The sequence below is a fragment of the Lichenostomus cassidix genome, chromosome 18 (genome assembly GCF_008360975.1).
Source record: "Lichenostomus cassidix isolate B80296 chromosome 18, HeHo_3.0, whole genome shotgun sequence".
NCBI lineage: Eukaryota > Metazoa > Chordata > Aves > Passeriformes > Meliphagidae > Lichenostomus > Lichenostomus cassidix.
In genome coordinates this window covers 10,353,202-10,378,398 of record NC_139498.1, presented here as the reverse complement: position 1 = coordinate 10,378,398, position 25,197 = coordinate 10,353,202, and the positions used below count along the sequence as shown (strand labels likewise).

At 51.4% G+C, this 25,197-nt stretch overlaps 1 protein-coding gene across 9 annotated transcripts in view; it reads left to right on the top strand.

Annotated features, from left to right (window-relative positions):
- Positions 1-25,197, top strand: part of SHISA6 (shisa family member 6) — a 238,561-nt gene that overhangs the window by 31,698 nt on the left and 181,666 nt on the right. For all 9 annotated transcript variants that reach the window (XR_014855657.1, XR_014855659.1, XR_014855658.1 and 6 more), the window contains exon 3: positions 23,259-23,354. Coding sequence is in view for 2 of the 9 variants with exons in the window: in XM_085077982.1 (XP_084934108.1) it covers positions 23,259-23,354 (96 nt within the window). In the remaining 7 variants the exon portion in view is untranslated. The remainder of the gene's footprint in view (positions 1-23,258; positions 23,355-25,197) is intronic.

Here is a 25,197-nt window from a genome sequence, read left to right as displayed (position 1 = left end):
GGGTCCTGCAGGTGCTGTCCCAGCTCTGGGTGAGGGTTGTGCTGCTCATCACACTCTGGGCAAAGTTCTCACTGACTCAGGGGTTAAACCTTCTCACTCCCAGTGGTTGTTCACGTTAAAAGGCTGCTGAGCTCTGGTTTGGGGCAGCAGGAGAGGAAGGTATTGCAGCCCTCACTGCCAGGGAACAGGCTGAGTGCAAGGGGTGGCAATGGCACATCCCAGCCTGGCTGACATCCCTGTCACATCCCTGCCAGGACACCCTGCCTGGACACCCTGCCCAGAGCCTGCCTCAGGGAACTGCTAAAGCTCAGATCACCACTGGCCTGGGCATCCTTCCTGTCACTGCAGGGATGGTACTGAGCCACCACCAAGCCTTGGAAAGGGTTTGGTACCAAGAAACTCTGACAGTTTTGCCTGACAGGACACAACCAAAATCATATGTACAGGTGGCCCAGGACTAGAAAAAGACAGGTGCAGAGTGACTCAGAGTAGGTTTAGACTGGATGGCAGGGAGAAATTCTTCATTGTGAGAGTATAGAGGTCCTAGCACAGAGTGCCCAGAGCAGCTGTGGCTGTCCAAGGCCAGGCTGGACAAAGCTTGGAGCAGCCTGGGAGAGTGGAAGGTGTCCCTGCCAGGGCAGGGGTGGAACAGGATGGGCTTTAAGGTCCCTTCCAGCACAACCCATTCCATGACTCTACGATTCTATGATTCTATGATTCCCCATTTCTATGATTCCATGAGTTTATGACTCTATGATTCTCTGATTCCATGTTTCTATGGTTTTGTGGTTCCACGGTTCTATGACTCTATGATTCCGTGATTCTATGACTCAATAATTCCATGATTCCATAATTCTATGACTCTATGATTCAATGATTCCATGTCTCTATGACTCTATGATTCCATGATTCTATGACTCTACGATTCTGTGATTCCATGTTTCTATGGTTTTATGATTCCATGATTCTATGACTCCATGATTCTATGACTCCATGTCTCTATGACTCTATGATTCCATGATTCCACGTTTCTATGACTCTATGACTCTATGATTCCATGATTCTATGACTCTATGACTCAGACTGAGCAATCAGCCCCACAGTAGAAATGCCTGCAGAAGGGGCCAAGGCTGAGCCCACTGTCACTCAAGAGAGGCACAAAACCAATGGTGTCACCTTTAAGATGAAAGCAACTGGCTGAGTTCCTCCCTGTGAGAGTAACTCTCTCGTAAACAAAGCCAGCACTCCTTTCTGCAGCATCTGCCTCAGCCCTCAGCAGCTCTGGGGGAGAGCTGCCAAACACAGAGGGACTCATTCCAAGGCTTGGGCAGGGAAAATATAAATATCCCTCCTGTTAATTTTGGGTGCCATAATCCATCAGTGGCTGTCTTGTGCGATTTAGCTCCTTGCCACCTCCTGACAGCATGGGCAGGAAAGCATTCCCATGGTGATGGCAGACAGGCAGGGCCTGGGGCATTTTGTTTCCAGCTGCCCATTCAGGTGAAGGAAAGGGTGGTGAGACCATCTGGGGGACAGGAGTTCCCTGGAGCAGTCCCTGCTGGGCTGGCTGTGTGGGATCTGAGTGCAGGCAGGGACAGTCAGAGCTGCAGGGCACTTGGGGATCTCTGCTTTGGGATCCTGGAAGGGCTGGGAAGCACCTCTGCAGTCTGCAAGGATCATCCCCTGCCCTCCCAGTGAGGGATGGAGCTGTTTTCATGGGTCAGCTGCAGAGCACTCCAGCTCCAGGAACCCAGGGAAGCATGAAAATATAATCGCTGAAGGAATCTCTGATAATCACACAGGACCTGCATGCCTGTTATTCCAGAGCCATTTGTAAAGCAGTCTTCACTTTCCCTCCAGAACAAACCTCCCCTGCTTTTAAGGGATGGTGGAGAGAACCAACATCCACAATTTCTGGGGAAACTGAGTCAGGAGGAGGTTGTGCAGTAATCCCTAGAGTCAAGGAGCCATCGTGGGGACAAACCAGAACCAAGAGACAGTTCTGGGTTCTTTGGGAATGTGCACCATCAGCTGCTGAGTCGGGAACAAGGGCAGGGACAAAGTCAAGGACAAGGGTGGGGACAAGGTCGGGGACAAGGTCAAGGACAAGGTCAAGGACAAGTGCAGGGACAAGGTCAAGGACAAAGTCAAGGTCAATGCAGGGACAACTGCTGCTGAGGACACAGTGGGTGGGAAGAGGCAAAAGACAGCCAGGAGGATTCCCAGAAGGTCCCCAAAGGTAACCTACTCTAGTGTCACAGGAGTGGGTAAGATCCCAAGAGATTCCGAGTTTCTGAGCATGGTGTCCCCTCTTGAAATGATTTAAGAAAGGATCTGGACACTTCAGCACTTTTTAAACTCCAACAGGCACCATCTCCATCTTTAGGAACATGAAGTACCTACAGGAGCCTTTCCCTGCCTTTCCTGACGTCAGCAGGATTTGCCCCTCAAGTCCTGGCTTTTCTTTCCTAATTGCATCTCCCTTTGAGATGAGAGTTTTTGAAGTTGTTCTTCCCAAATCCTTTGCTTCCAGAGGAAAGCAGAAACCATAAATGACTCCATTTGAGGGTGTGAAAGAGAACAACTTGCATCCTTGGACTGTGAATTCCATACACCCATTTATTTACTCACAATTATAAACAGAGCACTTCATAAATATTTATGAGGAGGCTCCCAAGGCCCAGCTGAGAAAATCAGTATTATCACCATTTCCCAGTTCTCTGACTGAAGCACAGGCAGAGGCACGATTTATCCAACAAAACCAGGCAGGCTGACACCACAGAATCTCAGGATGGCTGGGGCTGGAAGGACCTCTGGAGATCATCTGCTCCAAGCCCTCTGCCCCAGCAGGGTCACCTGGAGCTCAGGATCCCATCCAGGTGGTTTTGGATAGCCCCAGGCAAGGAGCCCCACAGCCTCTCTGGGCAGCCTGGCCCGGGGCTCTGTCACCTCCCAGAGGAGAAGTTTCTCCTCAAGCTCACCAGAAGCTCCTGGGGTCACTTTGTGCCCAGGGTCTGTCCTGTCTCTGGGCACTGCTGGGGTCAGTCCAGCCCTGCTCTGCCCCTGAGGTGTTTGTGCTCATGGAAAAGTCCCCTCTGGCTTGTCTCTCCTCCAGGAGGAGCAGCCCCAGCTCCCTCAGCCCCTCCTCAGTCCCTCATCATCTCCATGTCCTCACTGGACTCTCTCCAGTGGTTCCCTGTCACTGCTGAGCTGGGGAGCCCAGGGCTGGACAGAGCTCCAGAGCAGAGCACAGGGACAGGGTCACTCCTGACCAGGGAATGCTCCTCCTCCTGTTCCCAGGATCCCCCTGGCCCCCAGGGCACTCTGCTGGCTCAGGTTACAAGAGATGAATGGCAGAACTGCTTTTGTCCCACTCTTTCAGGAGCTAAACCATGCCCTGGAAGAATCCCAGCTTCTTGCCATCCAGGTATTCCTATTTAACCCACCCAAAACCTTGTCTGCAGCTCAGCAGAACAAAGGGATGTGGTGTCCCCAGTTTGGGACATGCCCAGCTCCCCTCTGGTGCTCTGGGCAGGCACCACTGGAGGATGCAGCCACAGGGAGCATCCCTGAGCCCAACGAGCCCAGGCACAGGCAGGGATTTGGGGAATGAAGGAATCTTCCCTCCTAGGGCACAGCAGGATGTGCCAGGAGAGCTTTTCACCCAGACACACCTGGAGTTTCTAAGGGCAAATTCATTTATCAGAGGTTCCCACAGCACTTGGCATTGCTCAGGCCATGGCATCCATTTGGGAATGACAAAGTGTTCCTGCTCTCCTTGAGGCTGGATCTTCAGAGCCTCATCCAGAGACCCTTCAGAGCTGGCTGAGGTCACTCAGCACAGCAGTGACATCAGACCTTGGCAAGGTATTTTAGATTGCCCTTTCTTAATGCCTGGGAAGAAGTGTGAGCATCACATCAGAAATCCAATGGAAACTTTGAATCTTCCTTCACAATGACATTTTGGCATCCTTTGGAAGTTGCCAGGTGTCTTCCTGGGCTTCAAAAGAGAGCTGTGTTGGATTTTGAGAGGTTTGAAGGAGAGCACAGAGGATCCTGAGGCAGACAAGTGACTCAGTGTTCCCATTATCCCAGGTGTGAGGCACCTGTGGAGTTCAGCATTCCAGCTCCATCTGCAGAAATAACTGCTGCAAACAGAGCTGGGTCTGCTTGTGCAACAGAGGAATGCAGTGCCAGGGTGGGTTGCTACAAGAAACTGGCAGCTTCTTGGAAAAAACTCTGTTCTTTCCTAAAAACAGAAGGGAAAATTGTCACTGTGTCTGAGATGGAAAGGTTTTGGTGCAAACACCTGTCCCAGATTCTGAGTGGTGCAGGATTTAAAAATCCCAATGTGATCCATGTGGACATTGAATTGCCTCTTCCTGGAAATGTTCCTGCTCTTCTGCTCTTACCACCATGAGAACAGAAACCTTGGACAACTTCTGACCAACCCAAACCATTTCCACTTCCACACACCCTGAGGATATGAATGGGAAAGCTTTTGGGATGTGACATTTCCTATAATTTCCCATTTCCCATTCCCACCTTTGCCCAGTGCTGTCAATGATGTACCTTTCCCACCTGAGAGCTGTGAGATGTCCCTTCCCCTTGCCCTGTTCCCTTCAGGAATGCCCAGGGCAGTCTGAAATCTGGTGTGAGAGGTTAGAGGTCCTCCTGGGAAGGAGTTTTGGTTAAATCAATAGAAACACACCTAATATCCCATCTATCCCTGCCCTCTGGCAGTCTGAAGCCATTCCCTGTTTCCTGTCCCTCCATCCCTTGGAAAGAGTCTCTCTCCATCCTTCTTGAGGCTCCTTCAGGCCCTGGAAGGTCACAATTCAGTCACCTCAGAGCTTCTCCTCTCCAGGCTGAACAATCCCAGCTCTCCCAGCCTTTCCTCCCAGCAGAGCTGCTCCATCCCTTGGATCATCCTGGAGCCTCCTCTGGACTCTCTCCAGCAGCTCCAGCTCCTTCCTGTGCTGGGGCAGCTCTGCAGGTGGAGTCTTGTGATTAGAGGGGCAGAATCACCTCCCTCGATCTGCTGCTTCCATCTCCTTCACTTTCCTGCCTTCATCTCTTTGTCCCCTTTCCTCCTTCTCTCTTCTCCTTTCTCCTGTCCCTCCCAAGTCTCACCCTCCATTCTCTTTCCTCCTCATCCCTGGCTCTGGGTTGGAAATGTGAGGAGGGAACCATGCAAACCTGCCCTGTGCTCTGCCAAGATCCAGCCTGAAAAGTCAGAGAATCTCCTGGAAATATTTGATGGTCTATGCCTGAAACTGAGGAATTAGGAGAGAATAGAATGGAAATACAAAGTGTCAGTGCAGCCAGAGGGCAGGGCAGTGCCACCCCACTGGACTGGGACCTTGGGGACAGTGACATTGGAGTAACCTCAGCAGCACTCACAGCTCACCTCTCTGGCTGCATCCAGCTGCATCCAGCTGTATCCAGCTGCATTCAGCAGTCCCTGCTGGGTCCCATTGCTCCAGGTCCATTGCCTGCTCTGAGTGACAGGAAGCAGAACACCCAAGGTGAGCAGCTTTCTCCCTAGGAAGGGAATATTTCCCATTAGGATATGAAATCACACTTTGATACTGACTGCTGTTCCTGGAAAGGTTTGGGCTCCCCAGGGTCTCATTCCCTCCCTCCTGCATTCCAGGGGCAATGGAATCCCTGCAGAGGCTGTAGCAGAGCAGAGACCTGCCCAGAGCTCCCAGCTCTTCCTTTGCTTCTGAGACAATTGTGATGATGATGATGATGATGATGATGATGATGTCATATCTCCAGCTCTAACTAGTTCACATTTTGGGGGTTAATCAATGGCTTGCACCTGCTGCATGTCCAAGGGTGTGAGACCCACAGCTCTGTGATGTGTGTGACCTCTGGCCCTGGGCTCTCAATGCTTACAGCTGAGCACCACTTGTGCATTAAGGCCTTGAATGCCCAATTCCATAGGCCTGGGATACCCATTTCCACATCTTACCTCTCCTTCAAGTACTTCCTCTCCCTCCAGTAACACACAGAAGTCAAGAGGCACAAATTCAAGAAGTTCAGCAACACAAAAGCTCCCACCAGGACCTGAGTGGGATGGAGGAGCTCCTGCAGTTTGTGGTCCCCATGAGCCTTGGATTTAGAGCTTTTGGAGGTCATTCCCCACCCCACAGTGCCATGGATATGGGCAGGAGCATTTTGCAGGAGTGCAGCTCACAACATGACTGCCACCATTGGCACAGCAGCTCAGGCACAGCCCAAGTTCCCCTCGAGCATGAATTCCCAGCCTGAGGAACCTCAGGGGTTTGGTGAACCTCCCCTGAGCCACCCACAGGTCACACAGTCCTTGTGAAGAGTCTGTGACAGAGCTGCAGATCAAATGGGGTTTCCCATTTTTCCCTGGTGGATTCCCAATCCCTCCAGGACCATTGGCACCTCCAGCCTGCTCAGATCTGTGCTCTGGTCCCAGGTGTGACCCTGGCAGTCACCAGCTCCTCCTTCCCAGGGAGATGTCACAGTGAAAGTGACCTCACTGTGAAAAACAGACAGTTTTGGTGTATTTGTGTTTCTTGAGGTTCACTTTTAACATCCTGGTGTATTTAATGTTGAGTTCCTCCAAATGAAAGAGACACAGTTCCTGCTCAAAACAAGTTGGGACTTCAACAAGCTCTCACCTAAAAATAGCATAAAAATAATAAGAGTCCAGACTGAAGTGTTTGATTGGACTGTGGGATTCTTTTATTTTCTTTCTTTTCCTCACAGGTCAGGTCCAGAGAGGCAAATCTGACCCAGTCAGCAGCTGGAAGTCCCTTAAAGCCAGCAGAGATGGAGACAGCAGAGTCTCCAATAGCTGGTCTTTGATGTTGCCCTCAGTGCCAGTTCCCTGAGCACAGGGGGTGTTGCTGTGGGGTGACACAGGGTGGGAGCAATTCCACAGCTCTAAAAGGGAAGGATTGCATTTGGGGTTGGGCTGTGTGAGCTCAGAAGAGCCACAGGACTGCATGGGTAGAAAATAAAGCCATGAGGACGAGTGACATTGCCACAACCACCCCAGAAACCCCTGATTTCCTCCTAAAACCTGCCATAACTTTAGGAAAAACATCCCCAAACCAAACTGGAGTCTGAATTGCTTCTTCCTTTCAAACAGTCTGCCTCTTTCTTCCCATACTCAATTTCATTCACCTTTTCACAAGATACTCAGCAAGGGAGGCCAGGCACAGGCACTCTGGGGGGTTCCCTAGTGACCAGAGTTCATTGTTGGTCATTAGTGTCACCCCTGTCAGAGCTGTGACAGGACTGTCATGTTCACGAGGCCACCAGCCCTAAAACCAGCAAAATAAACAAACAAATAAACAGCAAACTCAACCCAGGAAGCAGCAAAATGAATGTCTAGCTCAGACTAGACAGCTCAATGTGCCATTAGCAATCATTACCAAATCTGGCTGTTTTAATTAGTGTGGGATCTCTTTCAGTTTTGAATCCACTCAGTGTTTTTCCTTCTCAGGCTTCCCAGTTTGACACATTGTCCTCATTTCACAATTCTCTCTCAGGATAGCAAGTTCATTGCATTAAGCTCTGGTGCACAAATCCAAAATCCAGATTTCAGACACTGGAACAGACCAAAGCAGTCCATGCTGGGGGTGGAATCAGAGACCATTCCCATGGCAAGGAAAAGCCAATGAGCCACACCTTGGCTACAGAGTGAGGAACATTCATGGAATCATGGAATGATTGGGGTTAGAAGAGACTTAAACCCCTGCCATGGGCAAGGACACCTTCCACTATCCCAGGCTGCTCCAAGCCCCAGTGTCCAGCCTGGCCTTGGACACTGCCAGGGATCCAGGGGCAGCACAGCTTCTCTGGGCACTCTGTGCCAGGGCCTGCCCACCCTCACAGGGAACAATTCCTTCCCAATATCCCATCCATCCCTGCCCTCTGGAAATTTGAAGCCATTCCCTGTGTCCTGTCCCTCCATCCCTTGTCCCCAGTCCCTCTCCAGCTCTCCTGGAGCTCCTTTAGGCTCTGGAAGGGCTCTGAGATCACCCAGAGCCTTTTCTTCTCCAAGGGAACACCCCCAGCTCTCCCAGCCTGGCTCCAGAGCAGAGCTGCTCCATCCCCTGGATTATTCTGGTGCCTCCTCTGGACTCTCTCCAGCAGCTCCAGGTCCCTCTGATGTTGTTCCCCAGGGCTGGGGCAGCTCTGCAGGTGGCATCTCACCTGACTGGGACACAGGGGCAGAATCCCCCCTCCTCTCCCTGCTGCCCATGCTGGGGCTCAGCCCAGGGCACAGGGGATTTCTGGGTCCCAGCTCTGCCCCACAGCATCCCAAATTCTTCTCCCAGGGCTGCTCCCTCTGCTCATCCCCAGCCTGTGTTGGTGCTTGGGATTGCCCTGACACATGTGCAGCCCTTTGCATGTGGCCTTGTTGAGCTCCATGAGGGTCAGGAACCTCTTGAACTTCACCTTGAATTTCAGCACAGCCTCACCTCCCAGCCTGCCCAGCTGCTGCTCCAGCCTGGCCAAGGCTGCATCATCACAGAGCTCCTGATGGACTTCTCCAAACTTGGGGAAGTTTGGAGAGATCATTAATTGATCAATCAAAGGTGGTTTTGGGAGACAGAGCTGTGTTTTGTGGCAGAGCTGGCTCTGAGTGCTCCCATCAGCTCCTCAGTCAGACAGAGGTGATCAGTGACACAAGTGGCTCTGGGGCTGTCCTGCTCTGACTCCTCACTCAGGGAAAGTCTTCGTCTGTATCACTGCCCTGGGGAGCTCATTAGCCCCCAGCCAGCTGCTGTTAATGATCCCTGAGCAGGGCAGGGACAGGGATGTCCCCACCAGCCAAGGGCTCTGTGCAGTCCCTGAGCTCCCTGCTCTGTGCTGGGAACACAATCAGCTCCTGCCCTGCTCCCCTCAGCCCTGCCTGCCCCATTCCCGAGGGAGGAGTTGTTTCCTGAGCAGAACCAGGTCTGTGTGTTGGCTCTGGGAAGCTTTTCCTTGGGATGTGGCAGGAGCTTTGCACAGCTGTTTTGAGGCAAAGGGGTTGGATGGGATTTCCTGCCGTTTGTGGTGGTTTTAGGACTCGGGTGGATGGTGAGTTCTGGTGGGAATGGACAGCCCAGCCACTCCTCCAGGAGATCCTGGACCTGCAGCCTTTCCCACATCCCCAGGGTGCCTTCCCAGGAGGGTGCTGCAGGCTGGGAGCAGACATTTCCTGTGCCCTTCCTGCTGTCCTTTCCTGTCCCCTCAGCCTGTCCCGGCCCAGGCAGTGCCCCTGGGGGCTGCAGGCACTCCTGCCACAGTGGAGTTATTCCTTTGGGTGCCTCTGGATCACCAGGGATCCCAGGCCACCTCTCAGCCCGCGTTTCAGAGCCCAAAGAGGACATGCTGGCACCTCCTGAACATCAGGGCTGCTCAGTACCTTGGAATGCAGGATGTGCCTGGGAAGGAGTTTGCTTTTCCCAGCCTGGTCACTCACTGTGGTTGGATACCTTCAGCTGTGTGATGGGAGCAATTCCCAGGAGTGGAACTCCATGTTTTCCTGGATCAGTTCTTCCTTTCCCCTCTCTTCCTCATTTTGCTCTCGCTTTCCTTAGCCACCCTTTTATGAAATTCCAGTACTTTTCTCTGGATAAGGGTTATTTCTCTGCCCTGGAGTAGAGATTTGCATGGCTGTGGTGCCCAGACTGCTGGAATTGTGCAGTTTTACAGAATTCCTTTGAAGTTTGGCCCAAGAGCCCCCATTCCTGCATTCCCTTCATGTTTAGCAGCTTGGGCATCTCAGCTCTCCCCCTGAGCACTGGGATATGGAGTCCCAGCCTCTGGCAGAGATCAGGAGCAAGAGCCTTGATTCAGCTTGCTGGGGATGCTTCTCTTGCAGCCTGTTCTCCATTCACTCAACTCCCAAGGGAATCCAAGTGCATCTGAATCCAGAGCTCCACGCAGGGCCAGGGGTGATGTGCAGACCTAATTTCCCTGGAATGGTATCTGAGCAGATCTGGACAGCTTTAGTCAGACCCAGCTGACCCTTGCAAAGGCATTTGATATCAGGGAATGTTTATCTCCAACCTTCAATCCCTGCTGGGACATTCACTCCTCAGTGTTCTTCCTCCACCTGAGAAAAGCAGGTTCTGCCTCCCCTCTGCTGATACCCTTGAAGCCTGTGAGGTGTGATCAGCTCTCCCTCTGCCCTTAATCACTTCCCTTAGCCTCTATAATTAAATTCCATCAGGTATTGCAGCTAATTTTTGAGGAGCTCCCAAAGAACAAAAGGCAGCTTGGTCGCAGGCGAAGAGAACAAATTAATTAGGAGGGGAATATTAGGCCCTCTCGAAATGAGATCAGCAAAGCTCCAGCAGAAGCAGCACAGCTTGCCTGGCTGTGATGCTGCCCAGCCCTGAGCAGCTGCTCAGCTCCAGGGGTACAGAGTGTTCGGGGACAGCAGGGCAAGGGGACAGGGCTGGGAGCAGCTCCTGCTGAGAGCCACTCCCGGGAGTCATCCCAAAGCAGGACACAGGGAGTTGCTGCTGCTGAGGCTCATTAACAGCAGCACAGGCTGGGCCCTCAGATTCCTTCAGTGTGATCTGGGAGTGGCTCCCTGTCCTATCCCTGCAGATCTGACCCCGATAAAAGTGGGTGTTACTGGAGTGTTCAGCATTCCAGGGATCCAGGGGCAGCCAGAGCTTCTCTGGGCAACTCTGCCAGTGCTTGCCCCACCTTCATCGTGAAGAATTCCTTCCCAATATCCACTGTAACCCTGTCCTCCTTCACCTTAAGGCCTTCCCCCTTGTCCTGTCACTGCCCTTGTGAAAAATCCATCCTCTGTAATCCCCTTGGGGGCTGAAGGGCTCACGGCAGGAATGTCTGGGTGTTGGTTATCTGCAGCTCTGCCAAAGCCTCACTGCTCCCTGCTGAGCTGAGGAGCTTTCCACACCTGTGTGCCCTGGGAAGCCCTGGGCTGGGGACGTGTCCAGGTGTCCCCTCTGGCTGGGGACATGTCCTGGTGGCTCCTCGTGCCCAGCCAGAGTCGTAGTCCCCCCGTGTCAATGGAATTGCTGCTGCTGGGAGCCAGCAGAGGGGAGGCAACAGGCAGGCAGCTCCTCCTGATCCCGGCATGGAACCCTCAGCCTCCTTCCCCTTCCGTCATAAAGACAAAAAGCAGCAGCACCAGAAGGTTCATGAGCACTTCAGAACTACTCCGGACAGGAATCCTCAGGAATTCGCTGCTCTCTGTGTGTTCAGTGCCTCCTTTGCCACTTTTCCCCAGGCTGCTTTTCCCCACAGCATTAAGGGTGTGGCTGGGTTCAGAGGAGATCCAGGATAGATAAAGGGTTGATTTCTCTGTGGTCCTGCAAGAAAAGGGAGCCTTTCCCTTTCCTCATCCCCCTGCAAAGAGGAAAGTCCTTCATCACTCCCATCACCTGCTCAGCCACCTTGCCTCCCTCATGAATTCTTGTTTCCGTTGCCTCACTAAGTTCTATTCTCTTCTGTCTTTCAAAAGAAAGTTTTCTCCCATCTTAACCAGAACTAAAAAAGCAAATATTAATAGTCAAATCTCATTTTTCTTGACAAACCTGTGTTTTTCCATCCTGTGCCCCTCCTGCTCCTCGTGGTGGGATCAGTCTCTTCAGAAGGTGACTAAGACATACTCACAGTCATTTCCTCTCCTTTTATCCCTGTTTTTCCAGAGATTTCCTAAGCTCCTGTGCTTTCAACTCAGCTCTGCAGAATGAACTGAGGCAGCAGCAGGTCCATCCCCTTTTACTCCCCCACCCAGCAGGAAAATTCAGTTGTCATCATCCTTTTCCCCTGAAAGTCATCCCACAACGTGCAGGCTGCAGCTAATGTGCACATGGACCGTGTATTCCTAAAAATTCTGATTGTTGAGGTGTAATTTCATGAGCCAGATGCGTTTGGGGAGTGTAGCTGAGGTTTTGTAGCTTCTTTCTTCAAGAAGATGAATGTGAATGTGGAAATGTTCAGCACTTCTGAAATTAATATCTCCATCTTGAATTAAAAGTGCAGCTCTAAAGGCAGTTAAGGCTGCAGGGATGAAGCAGCTTCCCTCAGTTACCTCAGGAGATGTTATTACTTGGAAATGAAGGGCTGGAGTTGCACAAAATCCCAACACCAGACTCACAGGTCCTGTGTTTGATCCTTTTCCTTTGGAGACTTCCCCTTTTCAGGGCTGGAGGTGCCACTGGAATCTCTCAGCTGAAATAAGGAAAAACTCTCACAGCAGTGAGTGGGTGTGCAGCTCTGTCCTGTTTGTCCCCTGGCCATGGCAAATGAGCCAAAATCTTCCAGAGAGGGAATGTGACAATCAAATTGTAGAAATAAATAGGTAAATTCTATAACATCAACAACAACAACAACAATAATAGTAGGGGCAGTTGCCCCAGGTTAGAACAGGACCCTGAAAAAATATATAATAATACTGATAATAATAATAATAATAATAATTATTATTATTATTATTATTTTCAGGGTCCTATTCTGACCTGCAGTAGTAGTAGAAGTATTCTTCTTCTTCTTTCTTCTTCTTCTTTCTTCTTTCTTCTTCTTCTTCTTCTTGTTATTATTCAGGAGCAGTGGCCCCAGGTCAGAATAGGAACCTGGAAAAACAAAAAAAGAAAAAACAAATAATGCTGAAGGTCAGATTAGGACCTTTCTCTTCCTAAATGACTGAGCTGTGGTTGCCTCTAGGTCGTTTGAGGTCCCTGGAGTCCCCCAAGGTCACCTTGGCTCTGCCACCACTGTTGGTCACCTCAGAGCAAAGCAAAGCACAGGATATGTCCTTTGGAGTTGGGACTTCCCAAAGTCCCATTTCCTATGAGAAGCTCAAATATGTAAAACCAGCAGTGCTTGGAGCTGCCCTGACATGGACTGAAATCCAAGAGGAACAGCCTCAGGCTGGGCAAGGGGAGGCTCAGCTTGGACAGCAGCAGGAATTTCTCCATGGAAAGGGTGCTCAGGCCTTGGCAGGAGCTGCCCAGGGAGGTTTGCAGTTCCCATCCCTGCAGGTGTCCCAGGAAGGCCTGGAGGTGGCACTGAGTGCTCTGGGCTGGGGACAAGGTGGGCATTGGGCACAGCTTGGACTGGATGGTCCTGGAGGGATTTTCCAGCCTCAGTGATTTGGGATTCTGTGATGGCTTTGAGCACAAAAAGGACAAGACACTCTGAGTTCCCCACAGAGAGGAGGAGAGGGAAGACTGGAGGTGTCCCAGCAAGTGGAGTTTCAGCTCTGTGAGGCAGAAATGCAGTCAGAGTGAGCCCTGGGCAGTGCCACCTCCAGCATGGCACAAGCAGGGGCACTGGGAGCTGCCAGCAGAGCAGTAGGACCAGCAGAGGCTCAGCCCTCACCTGCTGGGACAGCTCATGGGCAGGAAATCCAACAGTGCTGCAGGAAAAGCAGCCAAGATATTCATGAGATAATTAATTAATATGGTTTCTCTAAATGTGTCAACCAAAAGGCTTTATGTGTATTGAAGCTGGCATTTGCTCTGCCTGGAAACTTTTTAATTTCTTCCTTACTGATCTGGGAATTAGGGCTGGGAGAAGGGAAGCAGATTTATGACCAGGCTGCATGGATAGAGCTCTGCACATCCTCCAGAGCCAAAGGAGCTCACCTCGGGTGTGGAGCTGAGTGTTTATTGTTATTTAATGTTTTAATGTTCTCATCAGAGCACCAGAAATAGTTAACAGAGCTCGCAGTTCAAATTAATATAGAAAGACTCATTTGTTCCACCCTTAAAATGGATCTGTAAAGTTTATTTACTGCCCTTGGGGCTCTGGAGTTGTGCTCATTCCTGCCATGTTGGTCATCCCTTTGTCACCAGGATGGCTTGGTAAGGCTGGTGTCACCTCTGTCCCCGAGGGAGCCAACCCGGGTGGGTGACAGACACTGTGGGGATGTCACAGCAGCCAGAGCAGCCCAGCCCAGCCCAGCCCAGCCCAGCCCAGCCCAGCCTAGTTCAGACCCACAGCCAGGGGCAGTGCAGGGCTGGGGATCTCCCTGGAAACAGCACCAGCCCCACTCAGCACCAGGGGCTGGGCCTAGCGGGGATAAAGCCACCCAGGGCTGTCCCAGAGCCACGCAGGGCAATCTCAGAGCCACCAAGAACAGTCACAGAGCCACCCAGGGCTGTGGTGCAGCCAAGACACCTCAGAGTTCATAGCTGCTTTGATGCTTCTCCCACCATCAGCTCTGTCACAGCCCTGCAACTGCTCCCTGGAGATTTCTGCCAGGGAACTGCTGCCTCTGCCTTTTTTTTTTTCTTTTTTCTTTTCTTTTTCTTCTGTGTTTCTTTTATTTTCCCCTTTTTTCTGTTTCTTTCCCTTCCCTGCTGTTCAGTAAGCAGGGAGGATGGCTAAGGACCACTCCCAGCAGCCCAGCAGAGATTCCTGCCCTGGAGCCTGACAGGAATCCCCAGCTGGGATAGCTTGAAGTACAAATGAATTCTGAGGTCACCAAACTCCCCTGGTGCCCAGCTGTGCCAGCACAGGGGATGTGGGACAATGGCACTCTGTGGATGTCACCACTGCCTTTGTGGGGCCACATGGATAAAGGATGGGCCATGGGCACTGCAAACCTCCCTGGGCAGCTCCTGCCAAGGCCTGAGCACCCTTTCCATGGAGAAATTCCTGCTGCTGGCCAAGCTGAGCTTCTCCTGGCCCAGCCTGAGGCTGTTCCTCTTGGATTTCAGTCCATGTCAGGGCAGCACCAAGCACTGCTGTTTTCACACATTTGAGCTTCCCATGAGAAATGGGACTTTGGGAAGTCCCAACTCCAAATTCCCATCCTGGTGTTTAACAGTCTGCCAGGAGGGAAGAGTGGCCTTGAGTTGGCAGAAAGGAGTTCAAGCTGATTCTTCTGAGGGCAGAGATGGCCTGGAAGCACTGAGCTGGGTGAAGCTGTGTCACAGGGCTGGAAAGCTGCAGCAGTTAGTGGGGACTGATATTCTCTGTCCAGAACACCTTAAATTAACCTGCAGGCATTGCTGCCTTCCCCAGGAGCCAGCAGGATGACACAACACTCCTCAGCCTCTGGTCTGGACTTTCCCTGAGGGTGTTAAGCATATGAGAGTGCTCAGGGTGAGAGAAGGAGCTCAGGGCCTGGGAAAGGAACCAGAAAGAGAATTTTTCTCATTCCATTGAGTCACAGAATCCCAGAATGGTTTGGGTTGAAAGGGACCTTGAAACTCATCTTCTTCTAACCCCTGCCATGGCAGGGACATCTTCCACTGTCCCAGGCTGCTCCAAGCCTGTCCAACCTGGCCTTGGACACTGCCAGGGATGCAGGGGTTCTCTGGGCATCCTGTGCCAGGGCATCCCATAAAATGTACTGAAAGTGCAAACAAATCAAGGCTATGAAATATCTCTACAGAATCACAGACCCACAGAATTTTTGGGTTGGAAGGAACCCACAGGGATCATCCAGTCCAACTCCTAGCCCTGCACAGACACCCCAATAAAACAGTTTTGCAGAAATGGCTTCCCACTGCCAGAGGGCAGGTTAGATGGGATGTTGGGAAGGAAATTTTGGCTGTGAGGGTGGGCAGGTCCTGGCACAGGGTGCCCAGAGAAGCTGTGGCTGCCCCTGGATCCCTGGCAGTGTCCAAGGCCAGGTTGGACATTGGGGCTTGGAGCAGCCTGGGACAGTGGAAGGTGTCCCTGCCATGGCAGGGGTGGAATGGGATGAGCTTTAAGGTCCTTCCAACCCAAACTACACTGGGATTCTGTAAAGGGCAACATCCATGGGGCTCCTTCCTCCTGCTGTGCTGCAGAGCAAAAGGGTGACTTTTAGTGGCTTTAGGGGCTTTTAAGTTTGCCTTTTGGGAAGCTTTAGAGCTCCAAACCACTCATGTATCCCTGGGGAGAAGCAGCCCGTGGGAGCAGGGCTGTCCCAGCCCTTCAGTGGGTTTTGTGCTGCCCAGAATACGCTTTTGGAGAGCTGCAGAGGGGCTGTGTTTTATTTTCTTCCCCATTTAATCCCCTCCTTTTGAAAGTGCTTTTATCCGAGCAGAGTATGAGCTCATGACTGTATTTCTGTCAGCCTACGTTGCTGGGGAGACCCTGGAGCGCTGCACTCCTGGGCTTTGCTTTCACAGAGTCATTTTTTAAAGTTAACAGAACCTAAAAGTGCTGTTTCCTGAAGCCTCTTCCAGCCTGTTCCAGCTCGCAGGGGGTTCAAAGTCAAGGACAGCTGCTGTAGTTAACGGAGTAAACAATTAACAAAGGAGATGTTCCCTGGGCCACTGCAGCCAGCACAGCTTTTAGCTTCACTTTCTCCAGCTTTTCCAGTGCCAGGCAGATCCAGGAGTCCAAGCTGGCCTGGTGCAGCTCAGTGCTCTGGGTTTGGCTGGCTCTGCTGGGCACTAAGTGGGCATATTCCTGGCAGGGCTGCCCGTTTGGACTGCTCCACACCCTGTGCCAGGGAACTGTTCCCCATCCTTGTGTTGGGAACTCTTCCAGGATGTGTCATTTTCCATAAAGCCCAGCTCCTGGCCAATCATTTGAGTTGAAAGTTCCAGGATTCGGTTGGGAACAGGGAGCTTTTACCTGGCCTGGTTGCAAGGAAGGGAGGAAGAAGTGATGCAAATGCCCCCTGAAGGCTGCTAATGCAAAAGTCACACTGGAATAAATCAAAAGGCAAAGTAAGGATCTCTCAGTTTTCCAGCTGGAATGATCCTCTTGCTCTATTTTGAACCCAAATTCCCTCTTGGCTGGGGAGTGATCCTGGCCTGAGCTGTTCCTGTGTTTCCTGAGGCAGTTATGCAAGGGGAGCCCAGCCAGCCCTGGGGCACAGGAACTGCCCAACCCCTGGGAACCTGCAGGGATCAGAGCTCCTTTGCCCCAGCAGAGCTTTCCCAGGTGCCCTGGGCAGAGATGCAGGAATGGGATGGACAAAGCCACCCCAACCTCTGGCCAGCACTGACCACAGCCATGTGTCCCCACGGGGTGATTTCAGCAGTTTGGGCTCAGCACTCCCCTGGCATGGAGACAAACCTGGAGGAAGCAGGAAGGGATGTTCCAAAGGCTTGGCAGGAGGGAAAGGGGCATAAAGGAAGAAATGCTTTTGAAGGAGGGTGAAATGATGGGTTGTCACATTTACTGCTCCCCACAATCCCTGAGAGGAGGGTGCAGCCAGGGGGGATCTGCTCCCAGGGAACAACAGGACAGGAGGAAAAGGCATCAAGTTGTGCCAAGGGAGGTTAAGATTGGATAACAGGGAAAATTTCTGCATGGAAAGGGTTGCAAAGCCCCAGAACAGGCTGCCTAGGGGGGGTCAGCAAATGCAGGTGTGGCACTTGAGGCCATGGTTTAAATGGTGAAAATGGTTAGTGGTTGGACTTGGTGATCTCAGAGGTTTATTCTAACCTTAATATTGCTGTGATTCTGTAATTCCTGGGACAGGGAACTTGGCTGTCGTTAGTCTCCCAGTGTGATTTAAGCTAGAAAATGTCTGTAGGACATGGAAAAATCTGATATTCCCTGCCCTGATTTGGACTTCATCCTGTTCATGTCTGGCTGTGCAACACTGACAGCTCACCCCAAGTACCACTGAACTCCTTCCAGCTGCTTTTTTGTGCACATTTTCCTGCCCTGGACAGGCAGCAATGCCAGAAGGATGGTGTTAAACAGGCAAAACTCAATGGTGGAGCCCTTGCTGTGTTGTTTTCTGACTAGTGTGAGAGGTGCCAGCTGGCTTCTGCTTTTTGGGTTGTTTGGAGAAGGAAAAAGGGGATGTTTGATGTCTCAGTGACATCCCTGGGATGTCCCTTATCTCTGTAATCTCTGTTGAACTGTGGCCCAAGAGGAACCCCCAAGGTGCCTGATCTGGCTGCAAACACTTCCTTCAGTCCTGTGGAAGTGTCTGACACCCACAAATTCCTGAGAATTCCCCCACATTGGATGGGAGGTGCTGCTGCCTGCCCTGGGCACCTCTCGGGCAGGAATTCATCGGTTTGGATTTGGAGCTGAGCCTCCCTCACATCCCAAGGTCCCCCAGGGGGAGTGGCAGGACAGAGGGTGTGCAGAGCACCCTGCAAACACCTCCTGCCCTTTTGGCACCTCCTGCCCTCGGTCGAGGGCTGTTTCCTGTGTCAAACAGCTCCAAAGGATCACTCCTGCTCTGTTATGTGGGAAACAACCCCAAAAAAATCACTCCAGCAGGAATGAGCAGCATCCGAATCAGGGAGGCTGTGGATCTTCCAATCCAACCCCCCAAAATAAAAGGATTTTTTCTTTTCCAACAGAGATCTGTCTGACAACAATGTCTGTGCTGAGGAGTTGGATGTCAGGACTCCTCCCTGGCTGCAGGCCTTTTTCCCCAAGGCAATTTGTGAGGAGGCTGAGGTCAGATCTCTGTGCATCTTGCAAAAGTCTGTCCATGCCAGTCCCTGTCTGCCCTTCTCGGGGTGATGTAATCTGTGCTCAGTAATAACATTTCCAAGAGGTGGATAACAGCATTTTAGTTCAGCTCTAATAATTCTGTTAAAGCAGGGCTGGGCTTGTAATTGCAGTTTGTGGCTGAGGTTGTTCCATATGTGTGTTCTGTAGGATGCCATTGTGATGAAATGTTCCCTCGCTGCTCAGTGCCCTGAAGAATTTGCCTTCATTGTGTGGCAGGCAGAGCATTCTGCTCTCTGCCTTGGCCGTGCCTTGCAAACAGAGCAGAGGGGGGGAAGAAGTAAAATTTCACCTTGTTTCAGTCTCTGCTGGGAATTTGAAGTTGTGTAAGTGTTCAGCTAGGTTTGCTTTGTGCCACAGCTCTGCTCTTTCCCTGGGAGCATGTGCTGAGTGCAGGGCCTTACAGGCATTGGAGCACATGGAGCTGAGCCTGAGCCAGAGCAGGGAGCAAAAGAGCAGAATAGCCTCTTCCAGAAGGTCACACACAGTGCTCTGGAGCAGCACTTTGAATGTGATCCTAGCCAGGAGAAGCAGAGATACAAAATCTGTGTGCACAGGGAGTGCTGTGGGATCAGGCAGGGGTGGCTGCTGTGCTTTGGGAACAGATTGGGATCCCATCGGGGCAGTTCTGGGGCAGGGGATTCATTCCCAAACCCCTCAAAATGTGCAGGCAGGGACTCCTGGGAGAACAAGGACATGGAGGGGTCATGGCTGCTGCACTGGTGGGTGACAGGATGGGGACATTGCTGGGGGTGAGCAGAGGGAGCAGCTCTGGGAGAAGGATTGTTCAGAGCTAGGATCCAGAAACCCCCTGTGCCTCGGGCTGAGCCCCAGCAGGGGCAGCAGGGAGGGGAGGGATGGATGGATTCTGCCCCTGTGCTCAGGTGAGACCCAACCTGCAGAGCTGCCCCAGCACAGCAAGGAGCTGAAGCTGCTGGAGAGTCCAGAGGAGGCACCAGGATGATCAGAGGGATGGAGCAGCTTTGCTGGGAGGAAAGGCTGGGAGAGCTGGGATTGTTCAGCCTGGAGAGGAGAAGCTTTGGGGTGACCTCATTGTGGCCTGAAGGAGCCTAAGGGGAGCTTTCAAAAAAGATGGAGAGAGATTGTTTCCAAGGGATGGAGCGACAGGACACAGGGAATGGCTTCAGACTGACAGAGAACAGATTTAGATTGGATACTGGGAAGGAATTGTTCCCTGTGAGGTTGTGAGGCCCTGGCACAGGGTGCCCAGAGAAGCTGTGCTGCCCCTGGATCCCTGGCAGTGTCCAAGGCCAGGCTGGACATTGGGATTTGGAGCAGCCTGGGACAGGGGAAGGGGTGGGGCTGGAAGACCTTTAAAGTCCCTTCCAATCCAAACTATTTTGTTTCCATGAAAAATCCCTGAAGCCTGAAAGAAAACGAAAACCACTCAAATTACAGCTGTTTTCCGAGGAATTCAGCATTTTTTAGCTCTCTCACCATAGGGCAGAGTGTAACACTGAGGTTCAGCCCAGTCAGGGTGAACATTTGGATCAGTTCCAGGAGCTGCTTCCCAGCCCGTGGGACAGGCAGCTCTCAGCTCTCAGCTCTCTCAGCTCTCAGCTCTCTCAGCTCTCTCAGCTCTGGGCTGAGCCCTCTCTGGCAGCTCTGATCTCACTCCAGCAGCTCCAAAGGACTTTCAGCACCTTGGAGAGAGCACTGCTGGAGGCAGAAAAGAGAACAGTCTCAGTGGAGAAGGAAACAGGGAATTTCCTGGTGTGGCAAAGCCCTGTCTGTGCTCCCACTGCTCTGCTGGGCACCTGCACTTGGGTTTGCTCCAAGTGACTCTTCAGTTCCAGTGGGAAATATCCTGCTCAGGATGGGATTATGGCAAATAAATTGAATAACAACACCTGGATTTGGCCCTCCAGCAGCCCCCAAGGCACTTTTGTAAGGCAAGGGAAGGAAAAGCTGTGTCCCAGAATTTTGCAAAGCTGCGAGAAATGATCACAAGTGAGCAGGAATTAAAAAAAAACAAAAAACAAACCACCAAAAAACCAAAAAGCAGACGTAGCATCCTGTAATATATCCGTGAAAAGGGAAAAGTCATGCTACTTGAAGTCTGCAAATTCAAGTTTCTCCTGGGAAAATGTAACTCCTGTTCAAATGCTAATGGCTCGTTATCACAGGGATGTTTTAATTGAACTACAATGTTCCATAAGCAGGGGCAGAACAAGGTTCAGAGAGCAAATGGCTGACGAACAATCTTCAATCTGCCAGTAAATGTTTGCTTTTTTTATAAACTTCCCCTTCTTGATCTCTGTCTTAAGCAGATTCTCCGAAGGGACTTGTCAAAGACAGCTGATTTCAGCTGGAGGTAGCAGCAATATTTGTGTGGCTTTTTTATCCTGCTTTAAACCAGGAAACTTATGGCAGTCACCAGAGTAGCTGGCCCTGAGTGCACAGAAATTCCTGGGATTCCAGCAAAGATTGGCTCAGTGGGAAGCAAAGGTGCAGCATATTTTGGAAGAGTGGTAAAGAAAAGGAAATCCAGTTGGGAATTGCAGCCTCAGAGCTCTGCCACCCTTTTCCAGGAATCTAAAATCCAGAGTTTGCAGGAGGGAGGCAGAAAGAAAAGACAAAGAGCCCACGATGTTTCCCACTGAAGTTGAAAATCCTTCTTTACTTTTTCTGGAAACTCCTCTCAGGGAATTTCTGAGGGATGCCTCCACATTTGGAGGGTTTTGTCACCACCTTGAATTGCCACAGCTGTAAGGAGAAAACTGGGAGCTCCATCACTCCCAAAGCTGTGCAAACACTTTGTGTGTGTTTGGTGACATTTCCAGGGAGCACTTGGCTGACCTTGACCAGAAAATACACCGTGTGGGAAGGGAGGGGGATGGCTTTTCTGTTAGACACGAATAAACATTTGTCAGAAATGTCAGCATCTCCTGCCTGCCCTGGGAGGTCCCTCTGAGGCTCTCCAGCACCATTGCTGGCATGGCAGAGCCTGTGCCAACCTCTCCTGGCCTGGCACTGCTGAGGACAGGAACAGGAGCTGCTGAGACCCACTGGGGCAGACTCAGGTGAGACCCAACCTGCAGAGCTGATCCAGCACAGGGAGGAGCTGGAGCTGCTGGAGAGTCCAGAGGAGGCTCCAGGATGATCAGAGGGATGGAGCAGCTCTGCTGGGAGGAAAGGCTGGGAGAGCTGGGATTGTTCAGCCTGGAGAGGAGAAGCTTTGGGGTGACCTGACTGTGGCCTTGCAGGACCTGAAGGAGCTGACAGGAAAGATGGGGAGAGAATATTTACAAGAGATGGAGGGACAGGACACAGGGAATGGCTTCAGACTGTCAGAGGGCAGGGATGGATGGGATATTGGGAAGGAATTGTTCCCTGTGAGGGTGGGCAGGCCCTGGCACAGGGTGCCCAGAGAAGCTGTGGCTGCCCCTGGATCCCTGGCAGTGTCCAAGGCCAGGCTGGACACTGGGGCTTGGAGCAGCCTGGGACAGTGGAAGGTGTCCCTGGCATGGCAGGGGTGGCAATGGATGAGCTTTAAGGTCCTTTCCAGCCCAACCACTCAGTGACTCCATGACATTTAGGGACCCTGGGGAGCAGCTGGTGTCTCCCCTCAGGCTATTCAGGGACCAGGAGCAGGCAGCAATGCCCTGCAGAGCCACTGCCCACTGCTGGGTGCTGGGAGAGACAGACTCTCTCCAGAGAAAAAAGGGAAACTTCCCAGACTGAGGAGGTCCCAAAGTCTCTCTTGATTTACACGGAGTTGCCAGAGAGGCTGAAACTGGGTGGGAGCAACCAGCATTTGGTGTCAGTGTTTGGAAAACAGAGAAGGGCTGTGGTACCTGGGAGAGGCAGCTGAGCCAGGAGGACAGAGCCCCAGGCTGTTCCCACCTGGATCCTGGATGCTCTCCTGCTCTGCCCACAGCTGCCTGACCCAGCTCTGCTCCAGCCCAGCCTCTGGACCATCTGCCACCACAGCTCGGGCAGGAACTCAGGGAGAAGTGGAATTTCACAGGGACTGAGCTGCATTCCTGGCCCCCGAGGCCACCTCCCTTCCCTCCCCCTGCACCTATCTTATCTCTGCCTCGCCCTGAAATAACAGGAACAGAAAAATTAACAACATGGAAAAGGGAGGGGATGATAAAAGAGTATCTGAAAAATTATCTGTGTCCTCATTTCAGAGCTTTGCATGGTAACAGGGAGGCAGGAGGGTTTTTTTTTATTAGTGTATTAAAATATTAAAAAGCTGGGTGTCTCTTGAATCTACTCTGTTGTCAGGGGCTGAGAAAGCTCTGAGGAAGTGTTTTGAGGAGTCTATTGCACTTGAGGAACTACCCAGGGATGCCATGCATGGAGCAGAGCAAATCAAAGCTAAAATCAAAGTTTGCTGTCCTGCTGCTCATGGGGATGTGGGGTAGGGGTGACATTGGCACCTTGGGACAAAATCTCTGCCACCAGGATGCTCTCAGGGCTCTTGCTGGAATCTCTTCTGATTTCCTTTATCTCCTTAATCCTGAATGTCTGAGTGACACGAGGCCCTTGGGAGAGCAAACCTGGATGTGAGCCAGGGATGAGCCAATTTCCTGAAGATTGAGCTGTTTGATTTGGCACTTTGGTGCTTCCCCTCTCAGATTCTGTTCATTCCTCAGCAATTTCCAAAACACGCAGTTGTCGTTCTTCGTAAATTCTTGCCAACAAAGAATTAAGGCTTTGACGTTGCCATAGGAATTGTTTTCTGTGACACCCTCGGGGTGCCATTAATAATGCACCTTGTGGTACATTTGTGAGCGTGGCAGCAGGGCTGTACAGCACATGTATATATAAATCTATGTATATCCACACGTGCAGACTGACTAAAGGCAGCTGTGTTTCCTTCTCCCTGGCAGGTCACTATGGAAAGGATATTTATCGCAGCGGAGGGCCAGATCTCCACAATTTCATCTCCTCCGGGTTTGTCACGTTAGGAAGAGGACACACGAAGGGTACAGTGGAAACCATTTTTTGCTAAATCAAAAGATTGTTTTAAATCCAAAGCTGTGAGCTGCCAGCGGCCTGAGCTGGCAGTGCTGGCCTGTGGGTCAGCCCAGGAGATGTCAGTGCTGGGCTGGGGCAGCACCTTTGGGATGCTGGCAGGGAGGGGCAGGGCAGGGTGCATCCACTCTGCATTTGCAGTGGGACTGTTCTACAGCTTTGTGTTTTCCTGGCTGCACGGGTGCAACCCCCACCCTGTGCTGTGCTCCCAAAGGGAAGGGAAGGAATGTCCAGCTGTCCCAGGGCAGGCAGTGACCACTTCCAGACTGTGGGTCTGGAGTTCTTCTCCTTGAGTTCTGGGCTTTTTTTCTTTTTTTTTCTTTCTTTTTTTTTTTTTTCTGGATGGGGGGTATGATGAATATTTTATAAAATTATTTCTTCATAGGTCCTAAAGCCTATCTTTTATGTGTTCCTATAATCTGTGATATAATGTACAAACAGGAAAACACAAAAATATACATATACTGCTCTGTGTATGTTCTGTGTATATGTACTGTATATAAATATATGTGGAGACACAGTTGTAGCTCTTTAAGACAACTACCCAAACATCCCAGGAGCTCTGGTGACACCAAAGCTGTGTCCTGGTGACACCAGAACCCCGGGGATGGTCCCTGATGACGCTGTGCCTATTTGGTGAGTTTTTCTAGTGTACAGTGAGATGTGTTTGGAGTGTCCTTCTGTCCCCCCTGCCCCAGCCCCACCGGTGCCCTGGCTGTGACCCTGGGGGTGCATGTGCCATCCCAGTGCCCTTTTGTGTCCTCCTGCCCCACACTGCTGTACCCTCTAGACACAATGTATGTGGAGATCCCTCTGTAGACCAATGGACTGTATGTGCAGCTGTGTCCTCGTGCTCGCCTGGTTGAACTCCTCTGTTGTTTCTGTGGATGACCGTAACTCACAAACGATTAAAAGACCTGGTTTTTCCTACATTTCCTGCACTTTTTGCAATTCTCCACGAGTGTCATCCAAAGCAGTGTTGGTCCTGTAGAACTGTCAGAGAAGAAACAAATATATGTATATTGTCTGTGTATGTCTGTGTGTGCTTAAATAAAGTTTACTGAGGCTGAGGCAGCACCCGTGGGACTTGTAATCCAATACCCTGCAATCCCAGACTTGTAATCCAATACCCTGCAATTCCAGATTTTGAATCCAATACCCTGCAATCCTAGTCCTGTATTCCAATACCCTGCAATCCCAGATTTTGAATGCAATACCCTACAATTCCAGACTTCTAATCCAATACCCTGCAATCCTAGTCCTGTAATCCAGTACCCTGCAATGCCAGATTTATAATCCAATATCCTGAATCCCATATTTGTAATCCCACACCTTGCAATCCCACTCTTGCAATCCAACACCCCACAATCCCAGTCGGGCTCTGCCCAGGGGGAAGGGAAGCAGAGGAAGTCACCTTCCAACCTCAGGTGGGCTGGGAGCTGCAATGGTTCAAGGAAGGACCTGTGGGTGGCATGTCACACAAGGTGTCCCCATCCCAAAGGAGTTTTACAGTCATGTCCTGTCACAGCAGCAGTGTGTTTAGGGTCAGGTAGCAAATGTACCCCAGGAGAGATGGTCCATGGAGTGGGGTGTCCTGAGATGCTGCACCCAGCCTGTGGATAACCCTGAGCAGGGCTGTAAATCTGGCTCTTGGTCTCAGACAGGTGAATTATCCCCACCTCAGTCACCTCCCAGCAGTTTGGTGGACAAAAGGCTTCTCCCAGCTGCTCCCCAGATGAGAACAAAACCTCCTTTCCTTCTTTAGCTGTAAAGTCTCGGGGGCTCTGCTCTCCT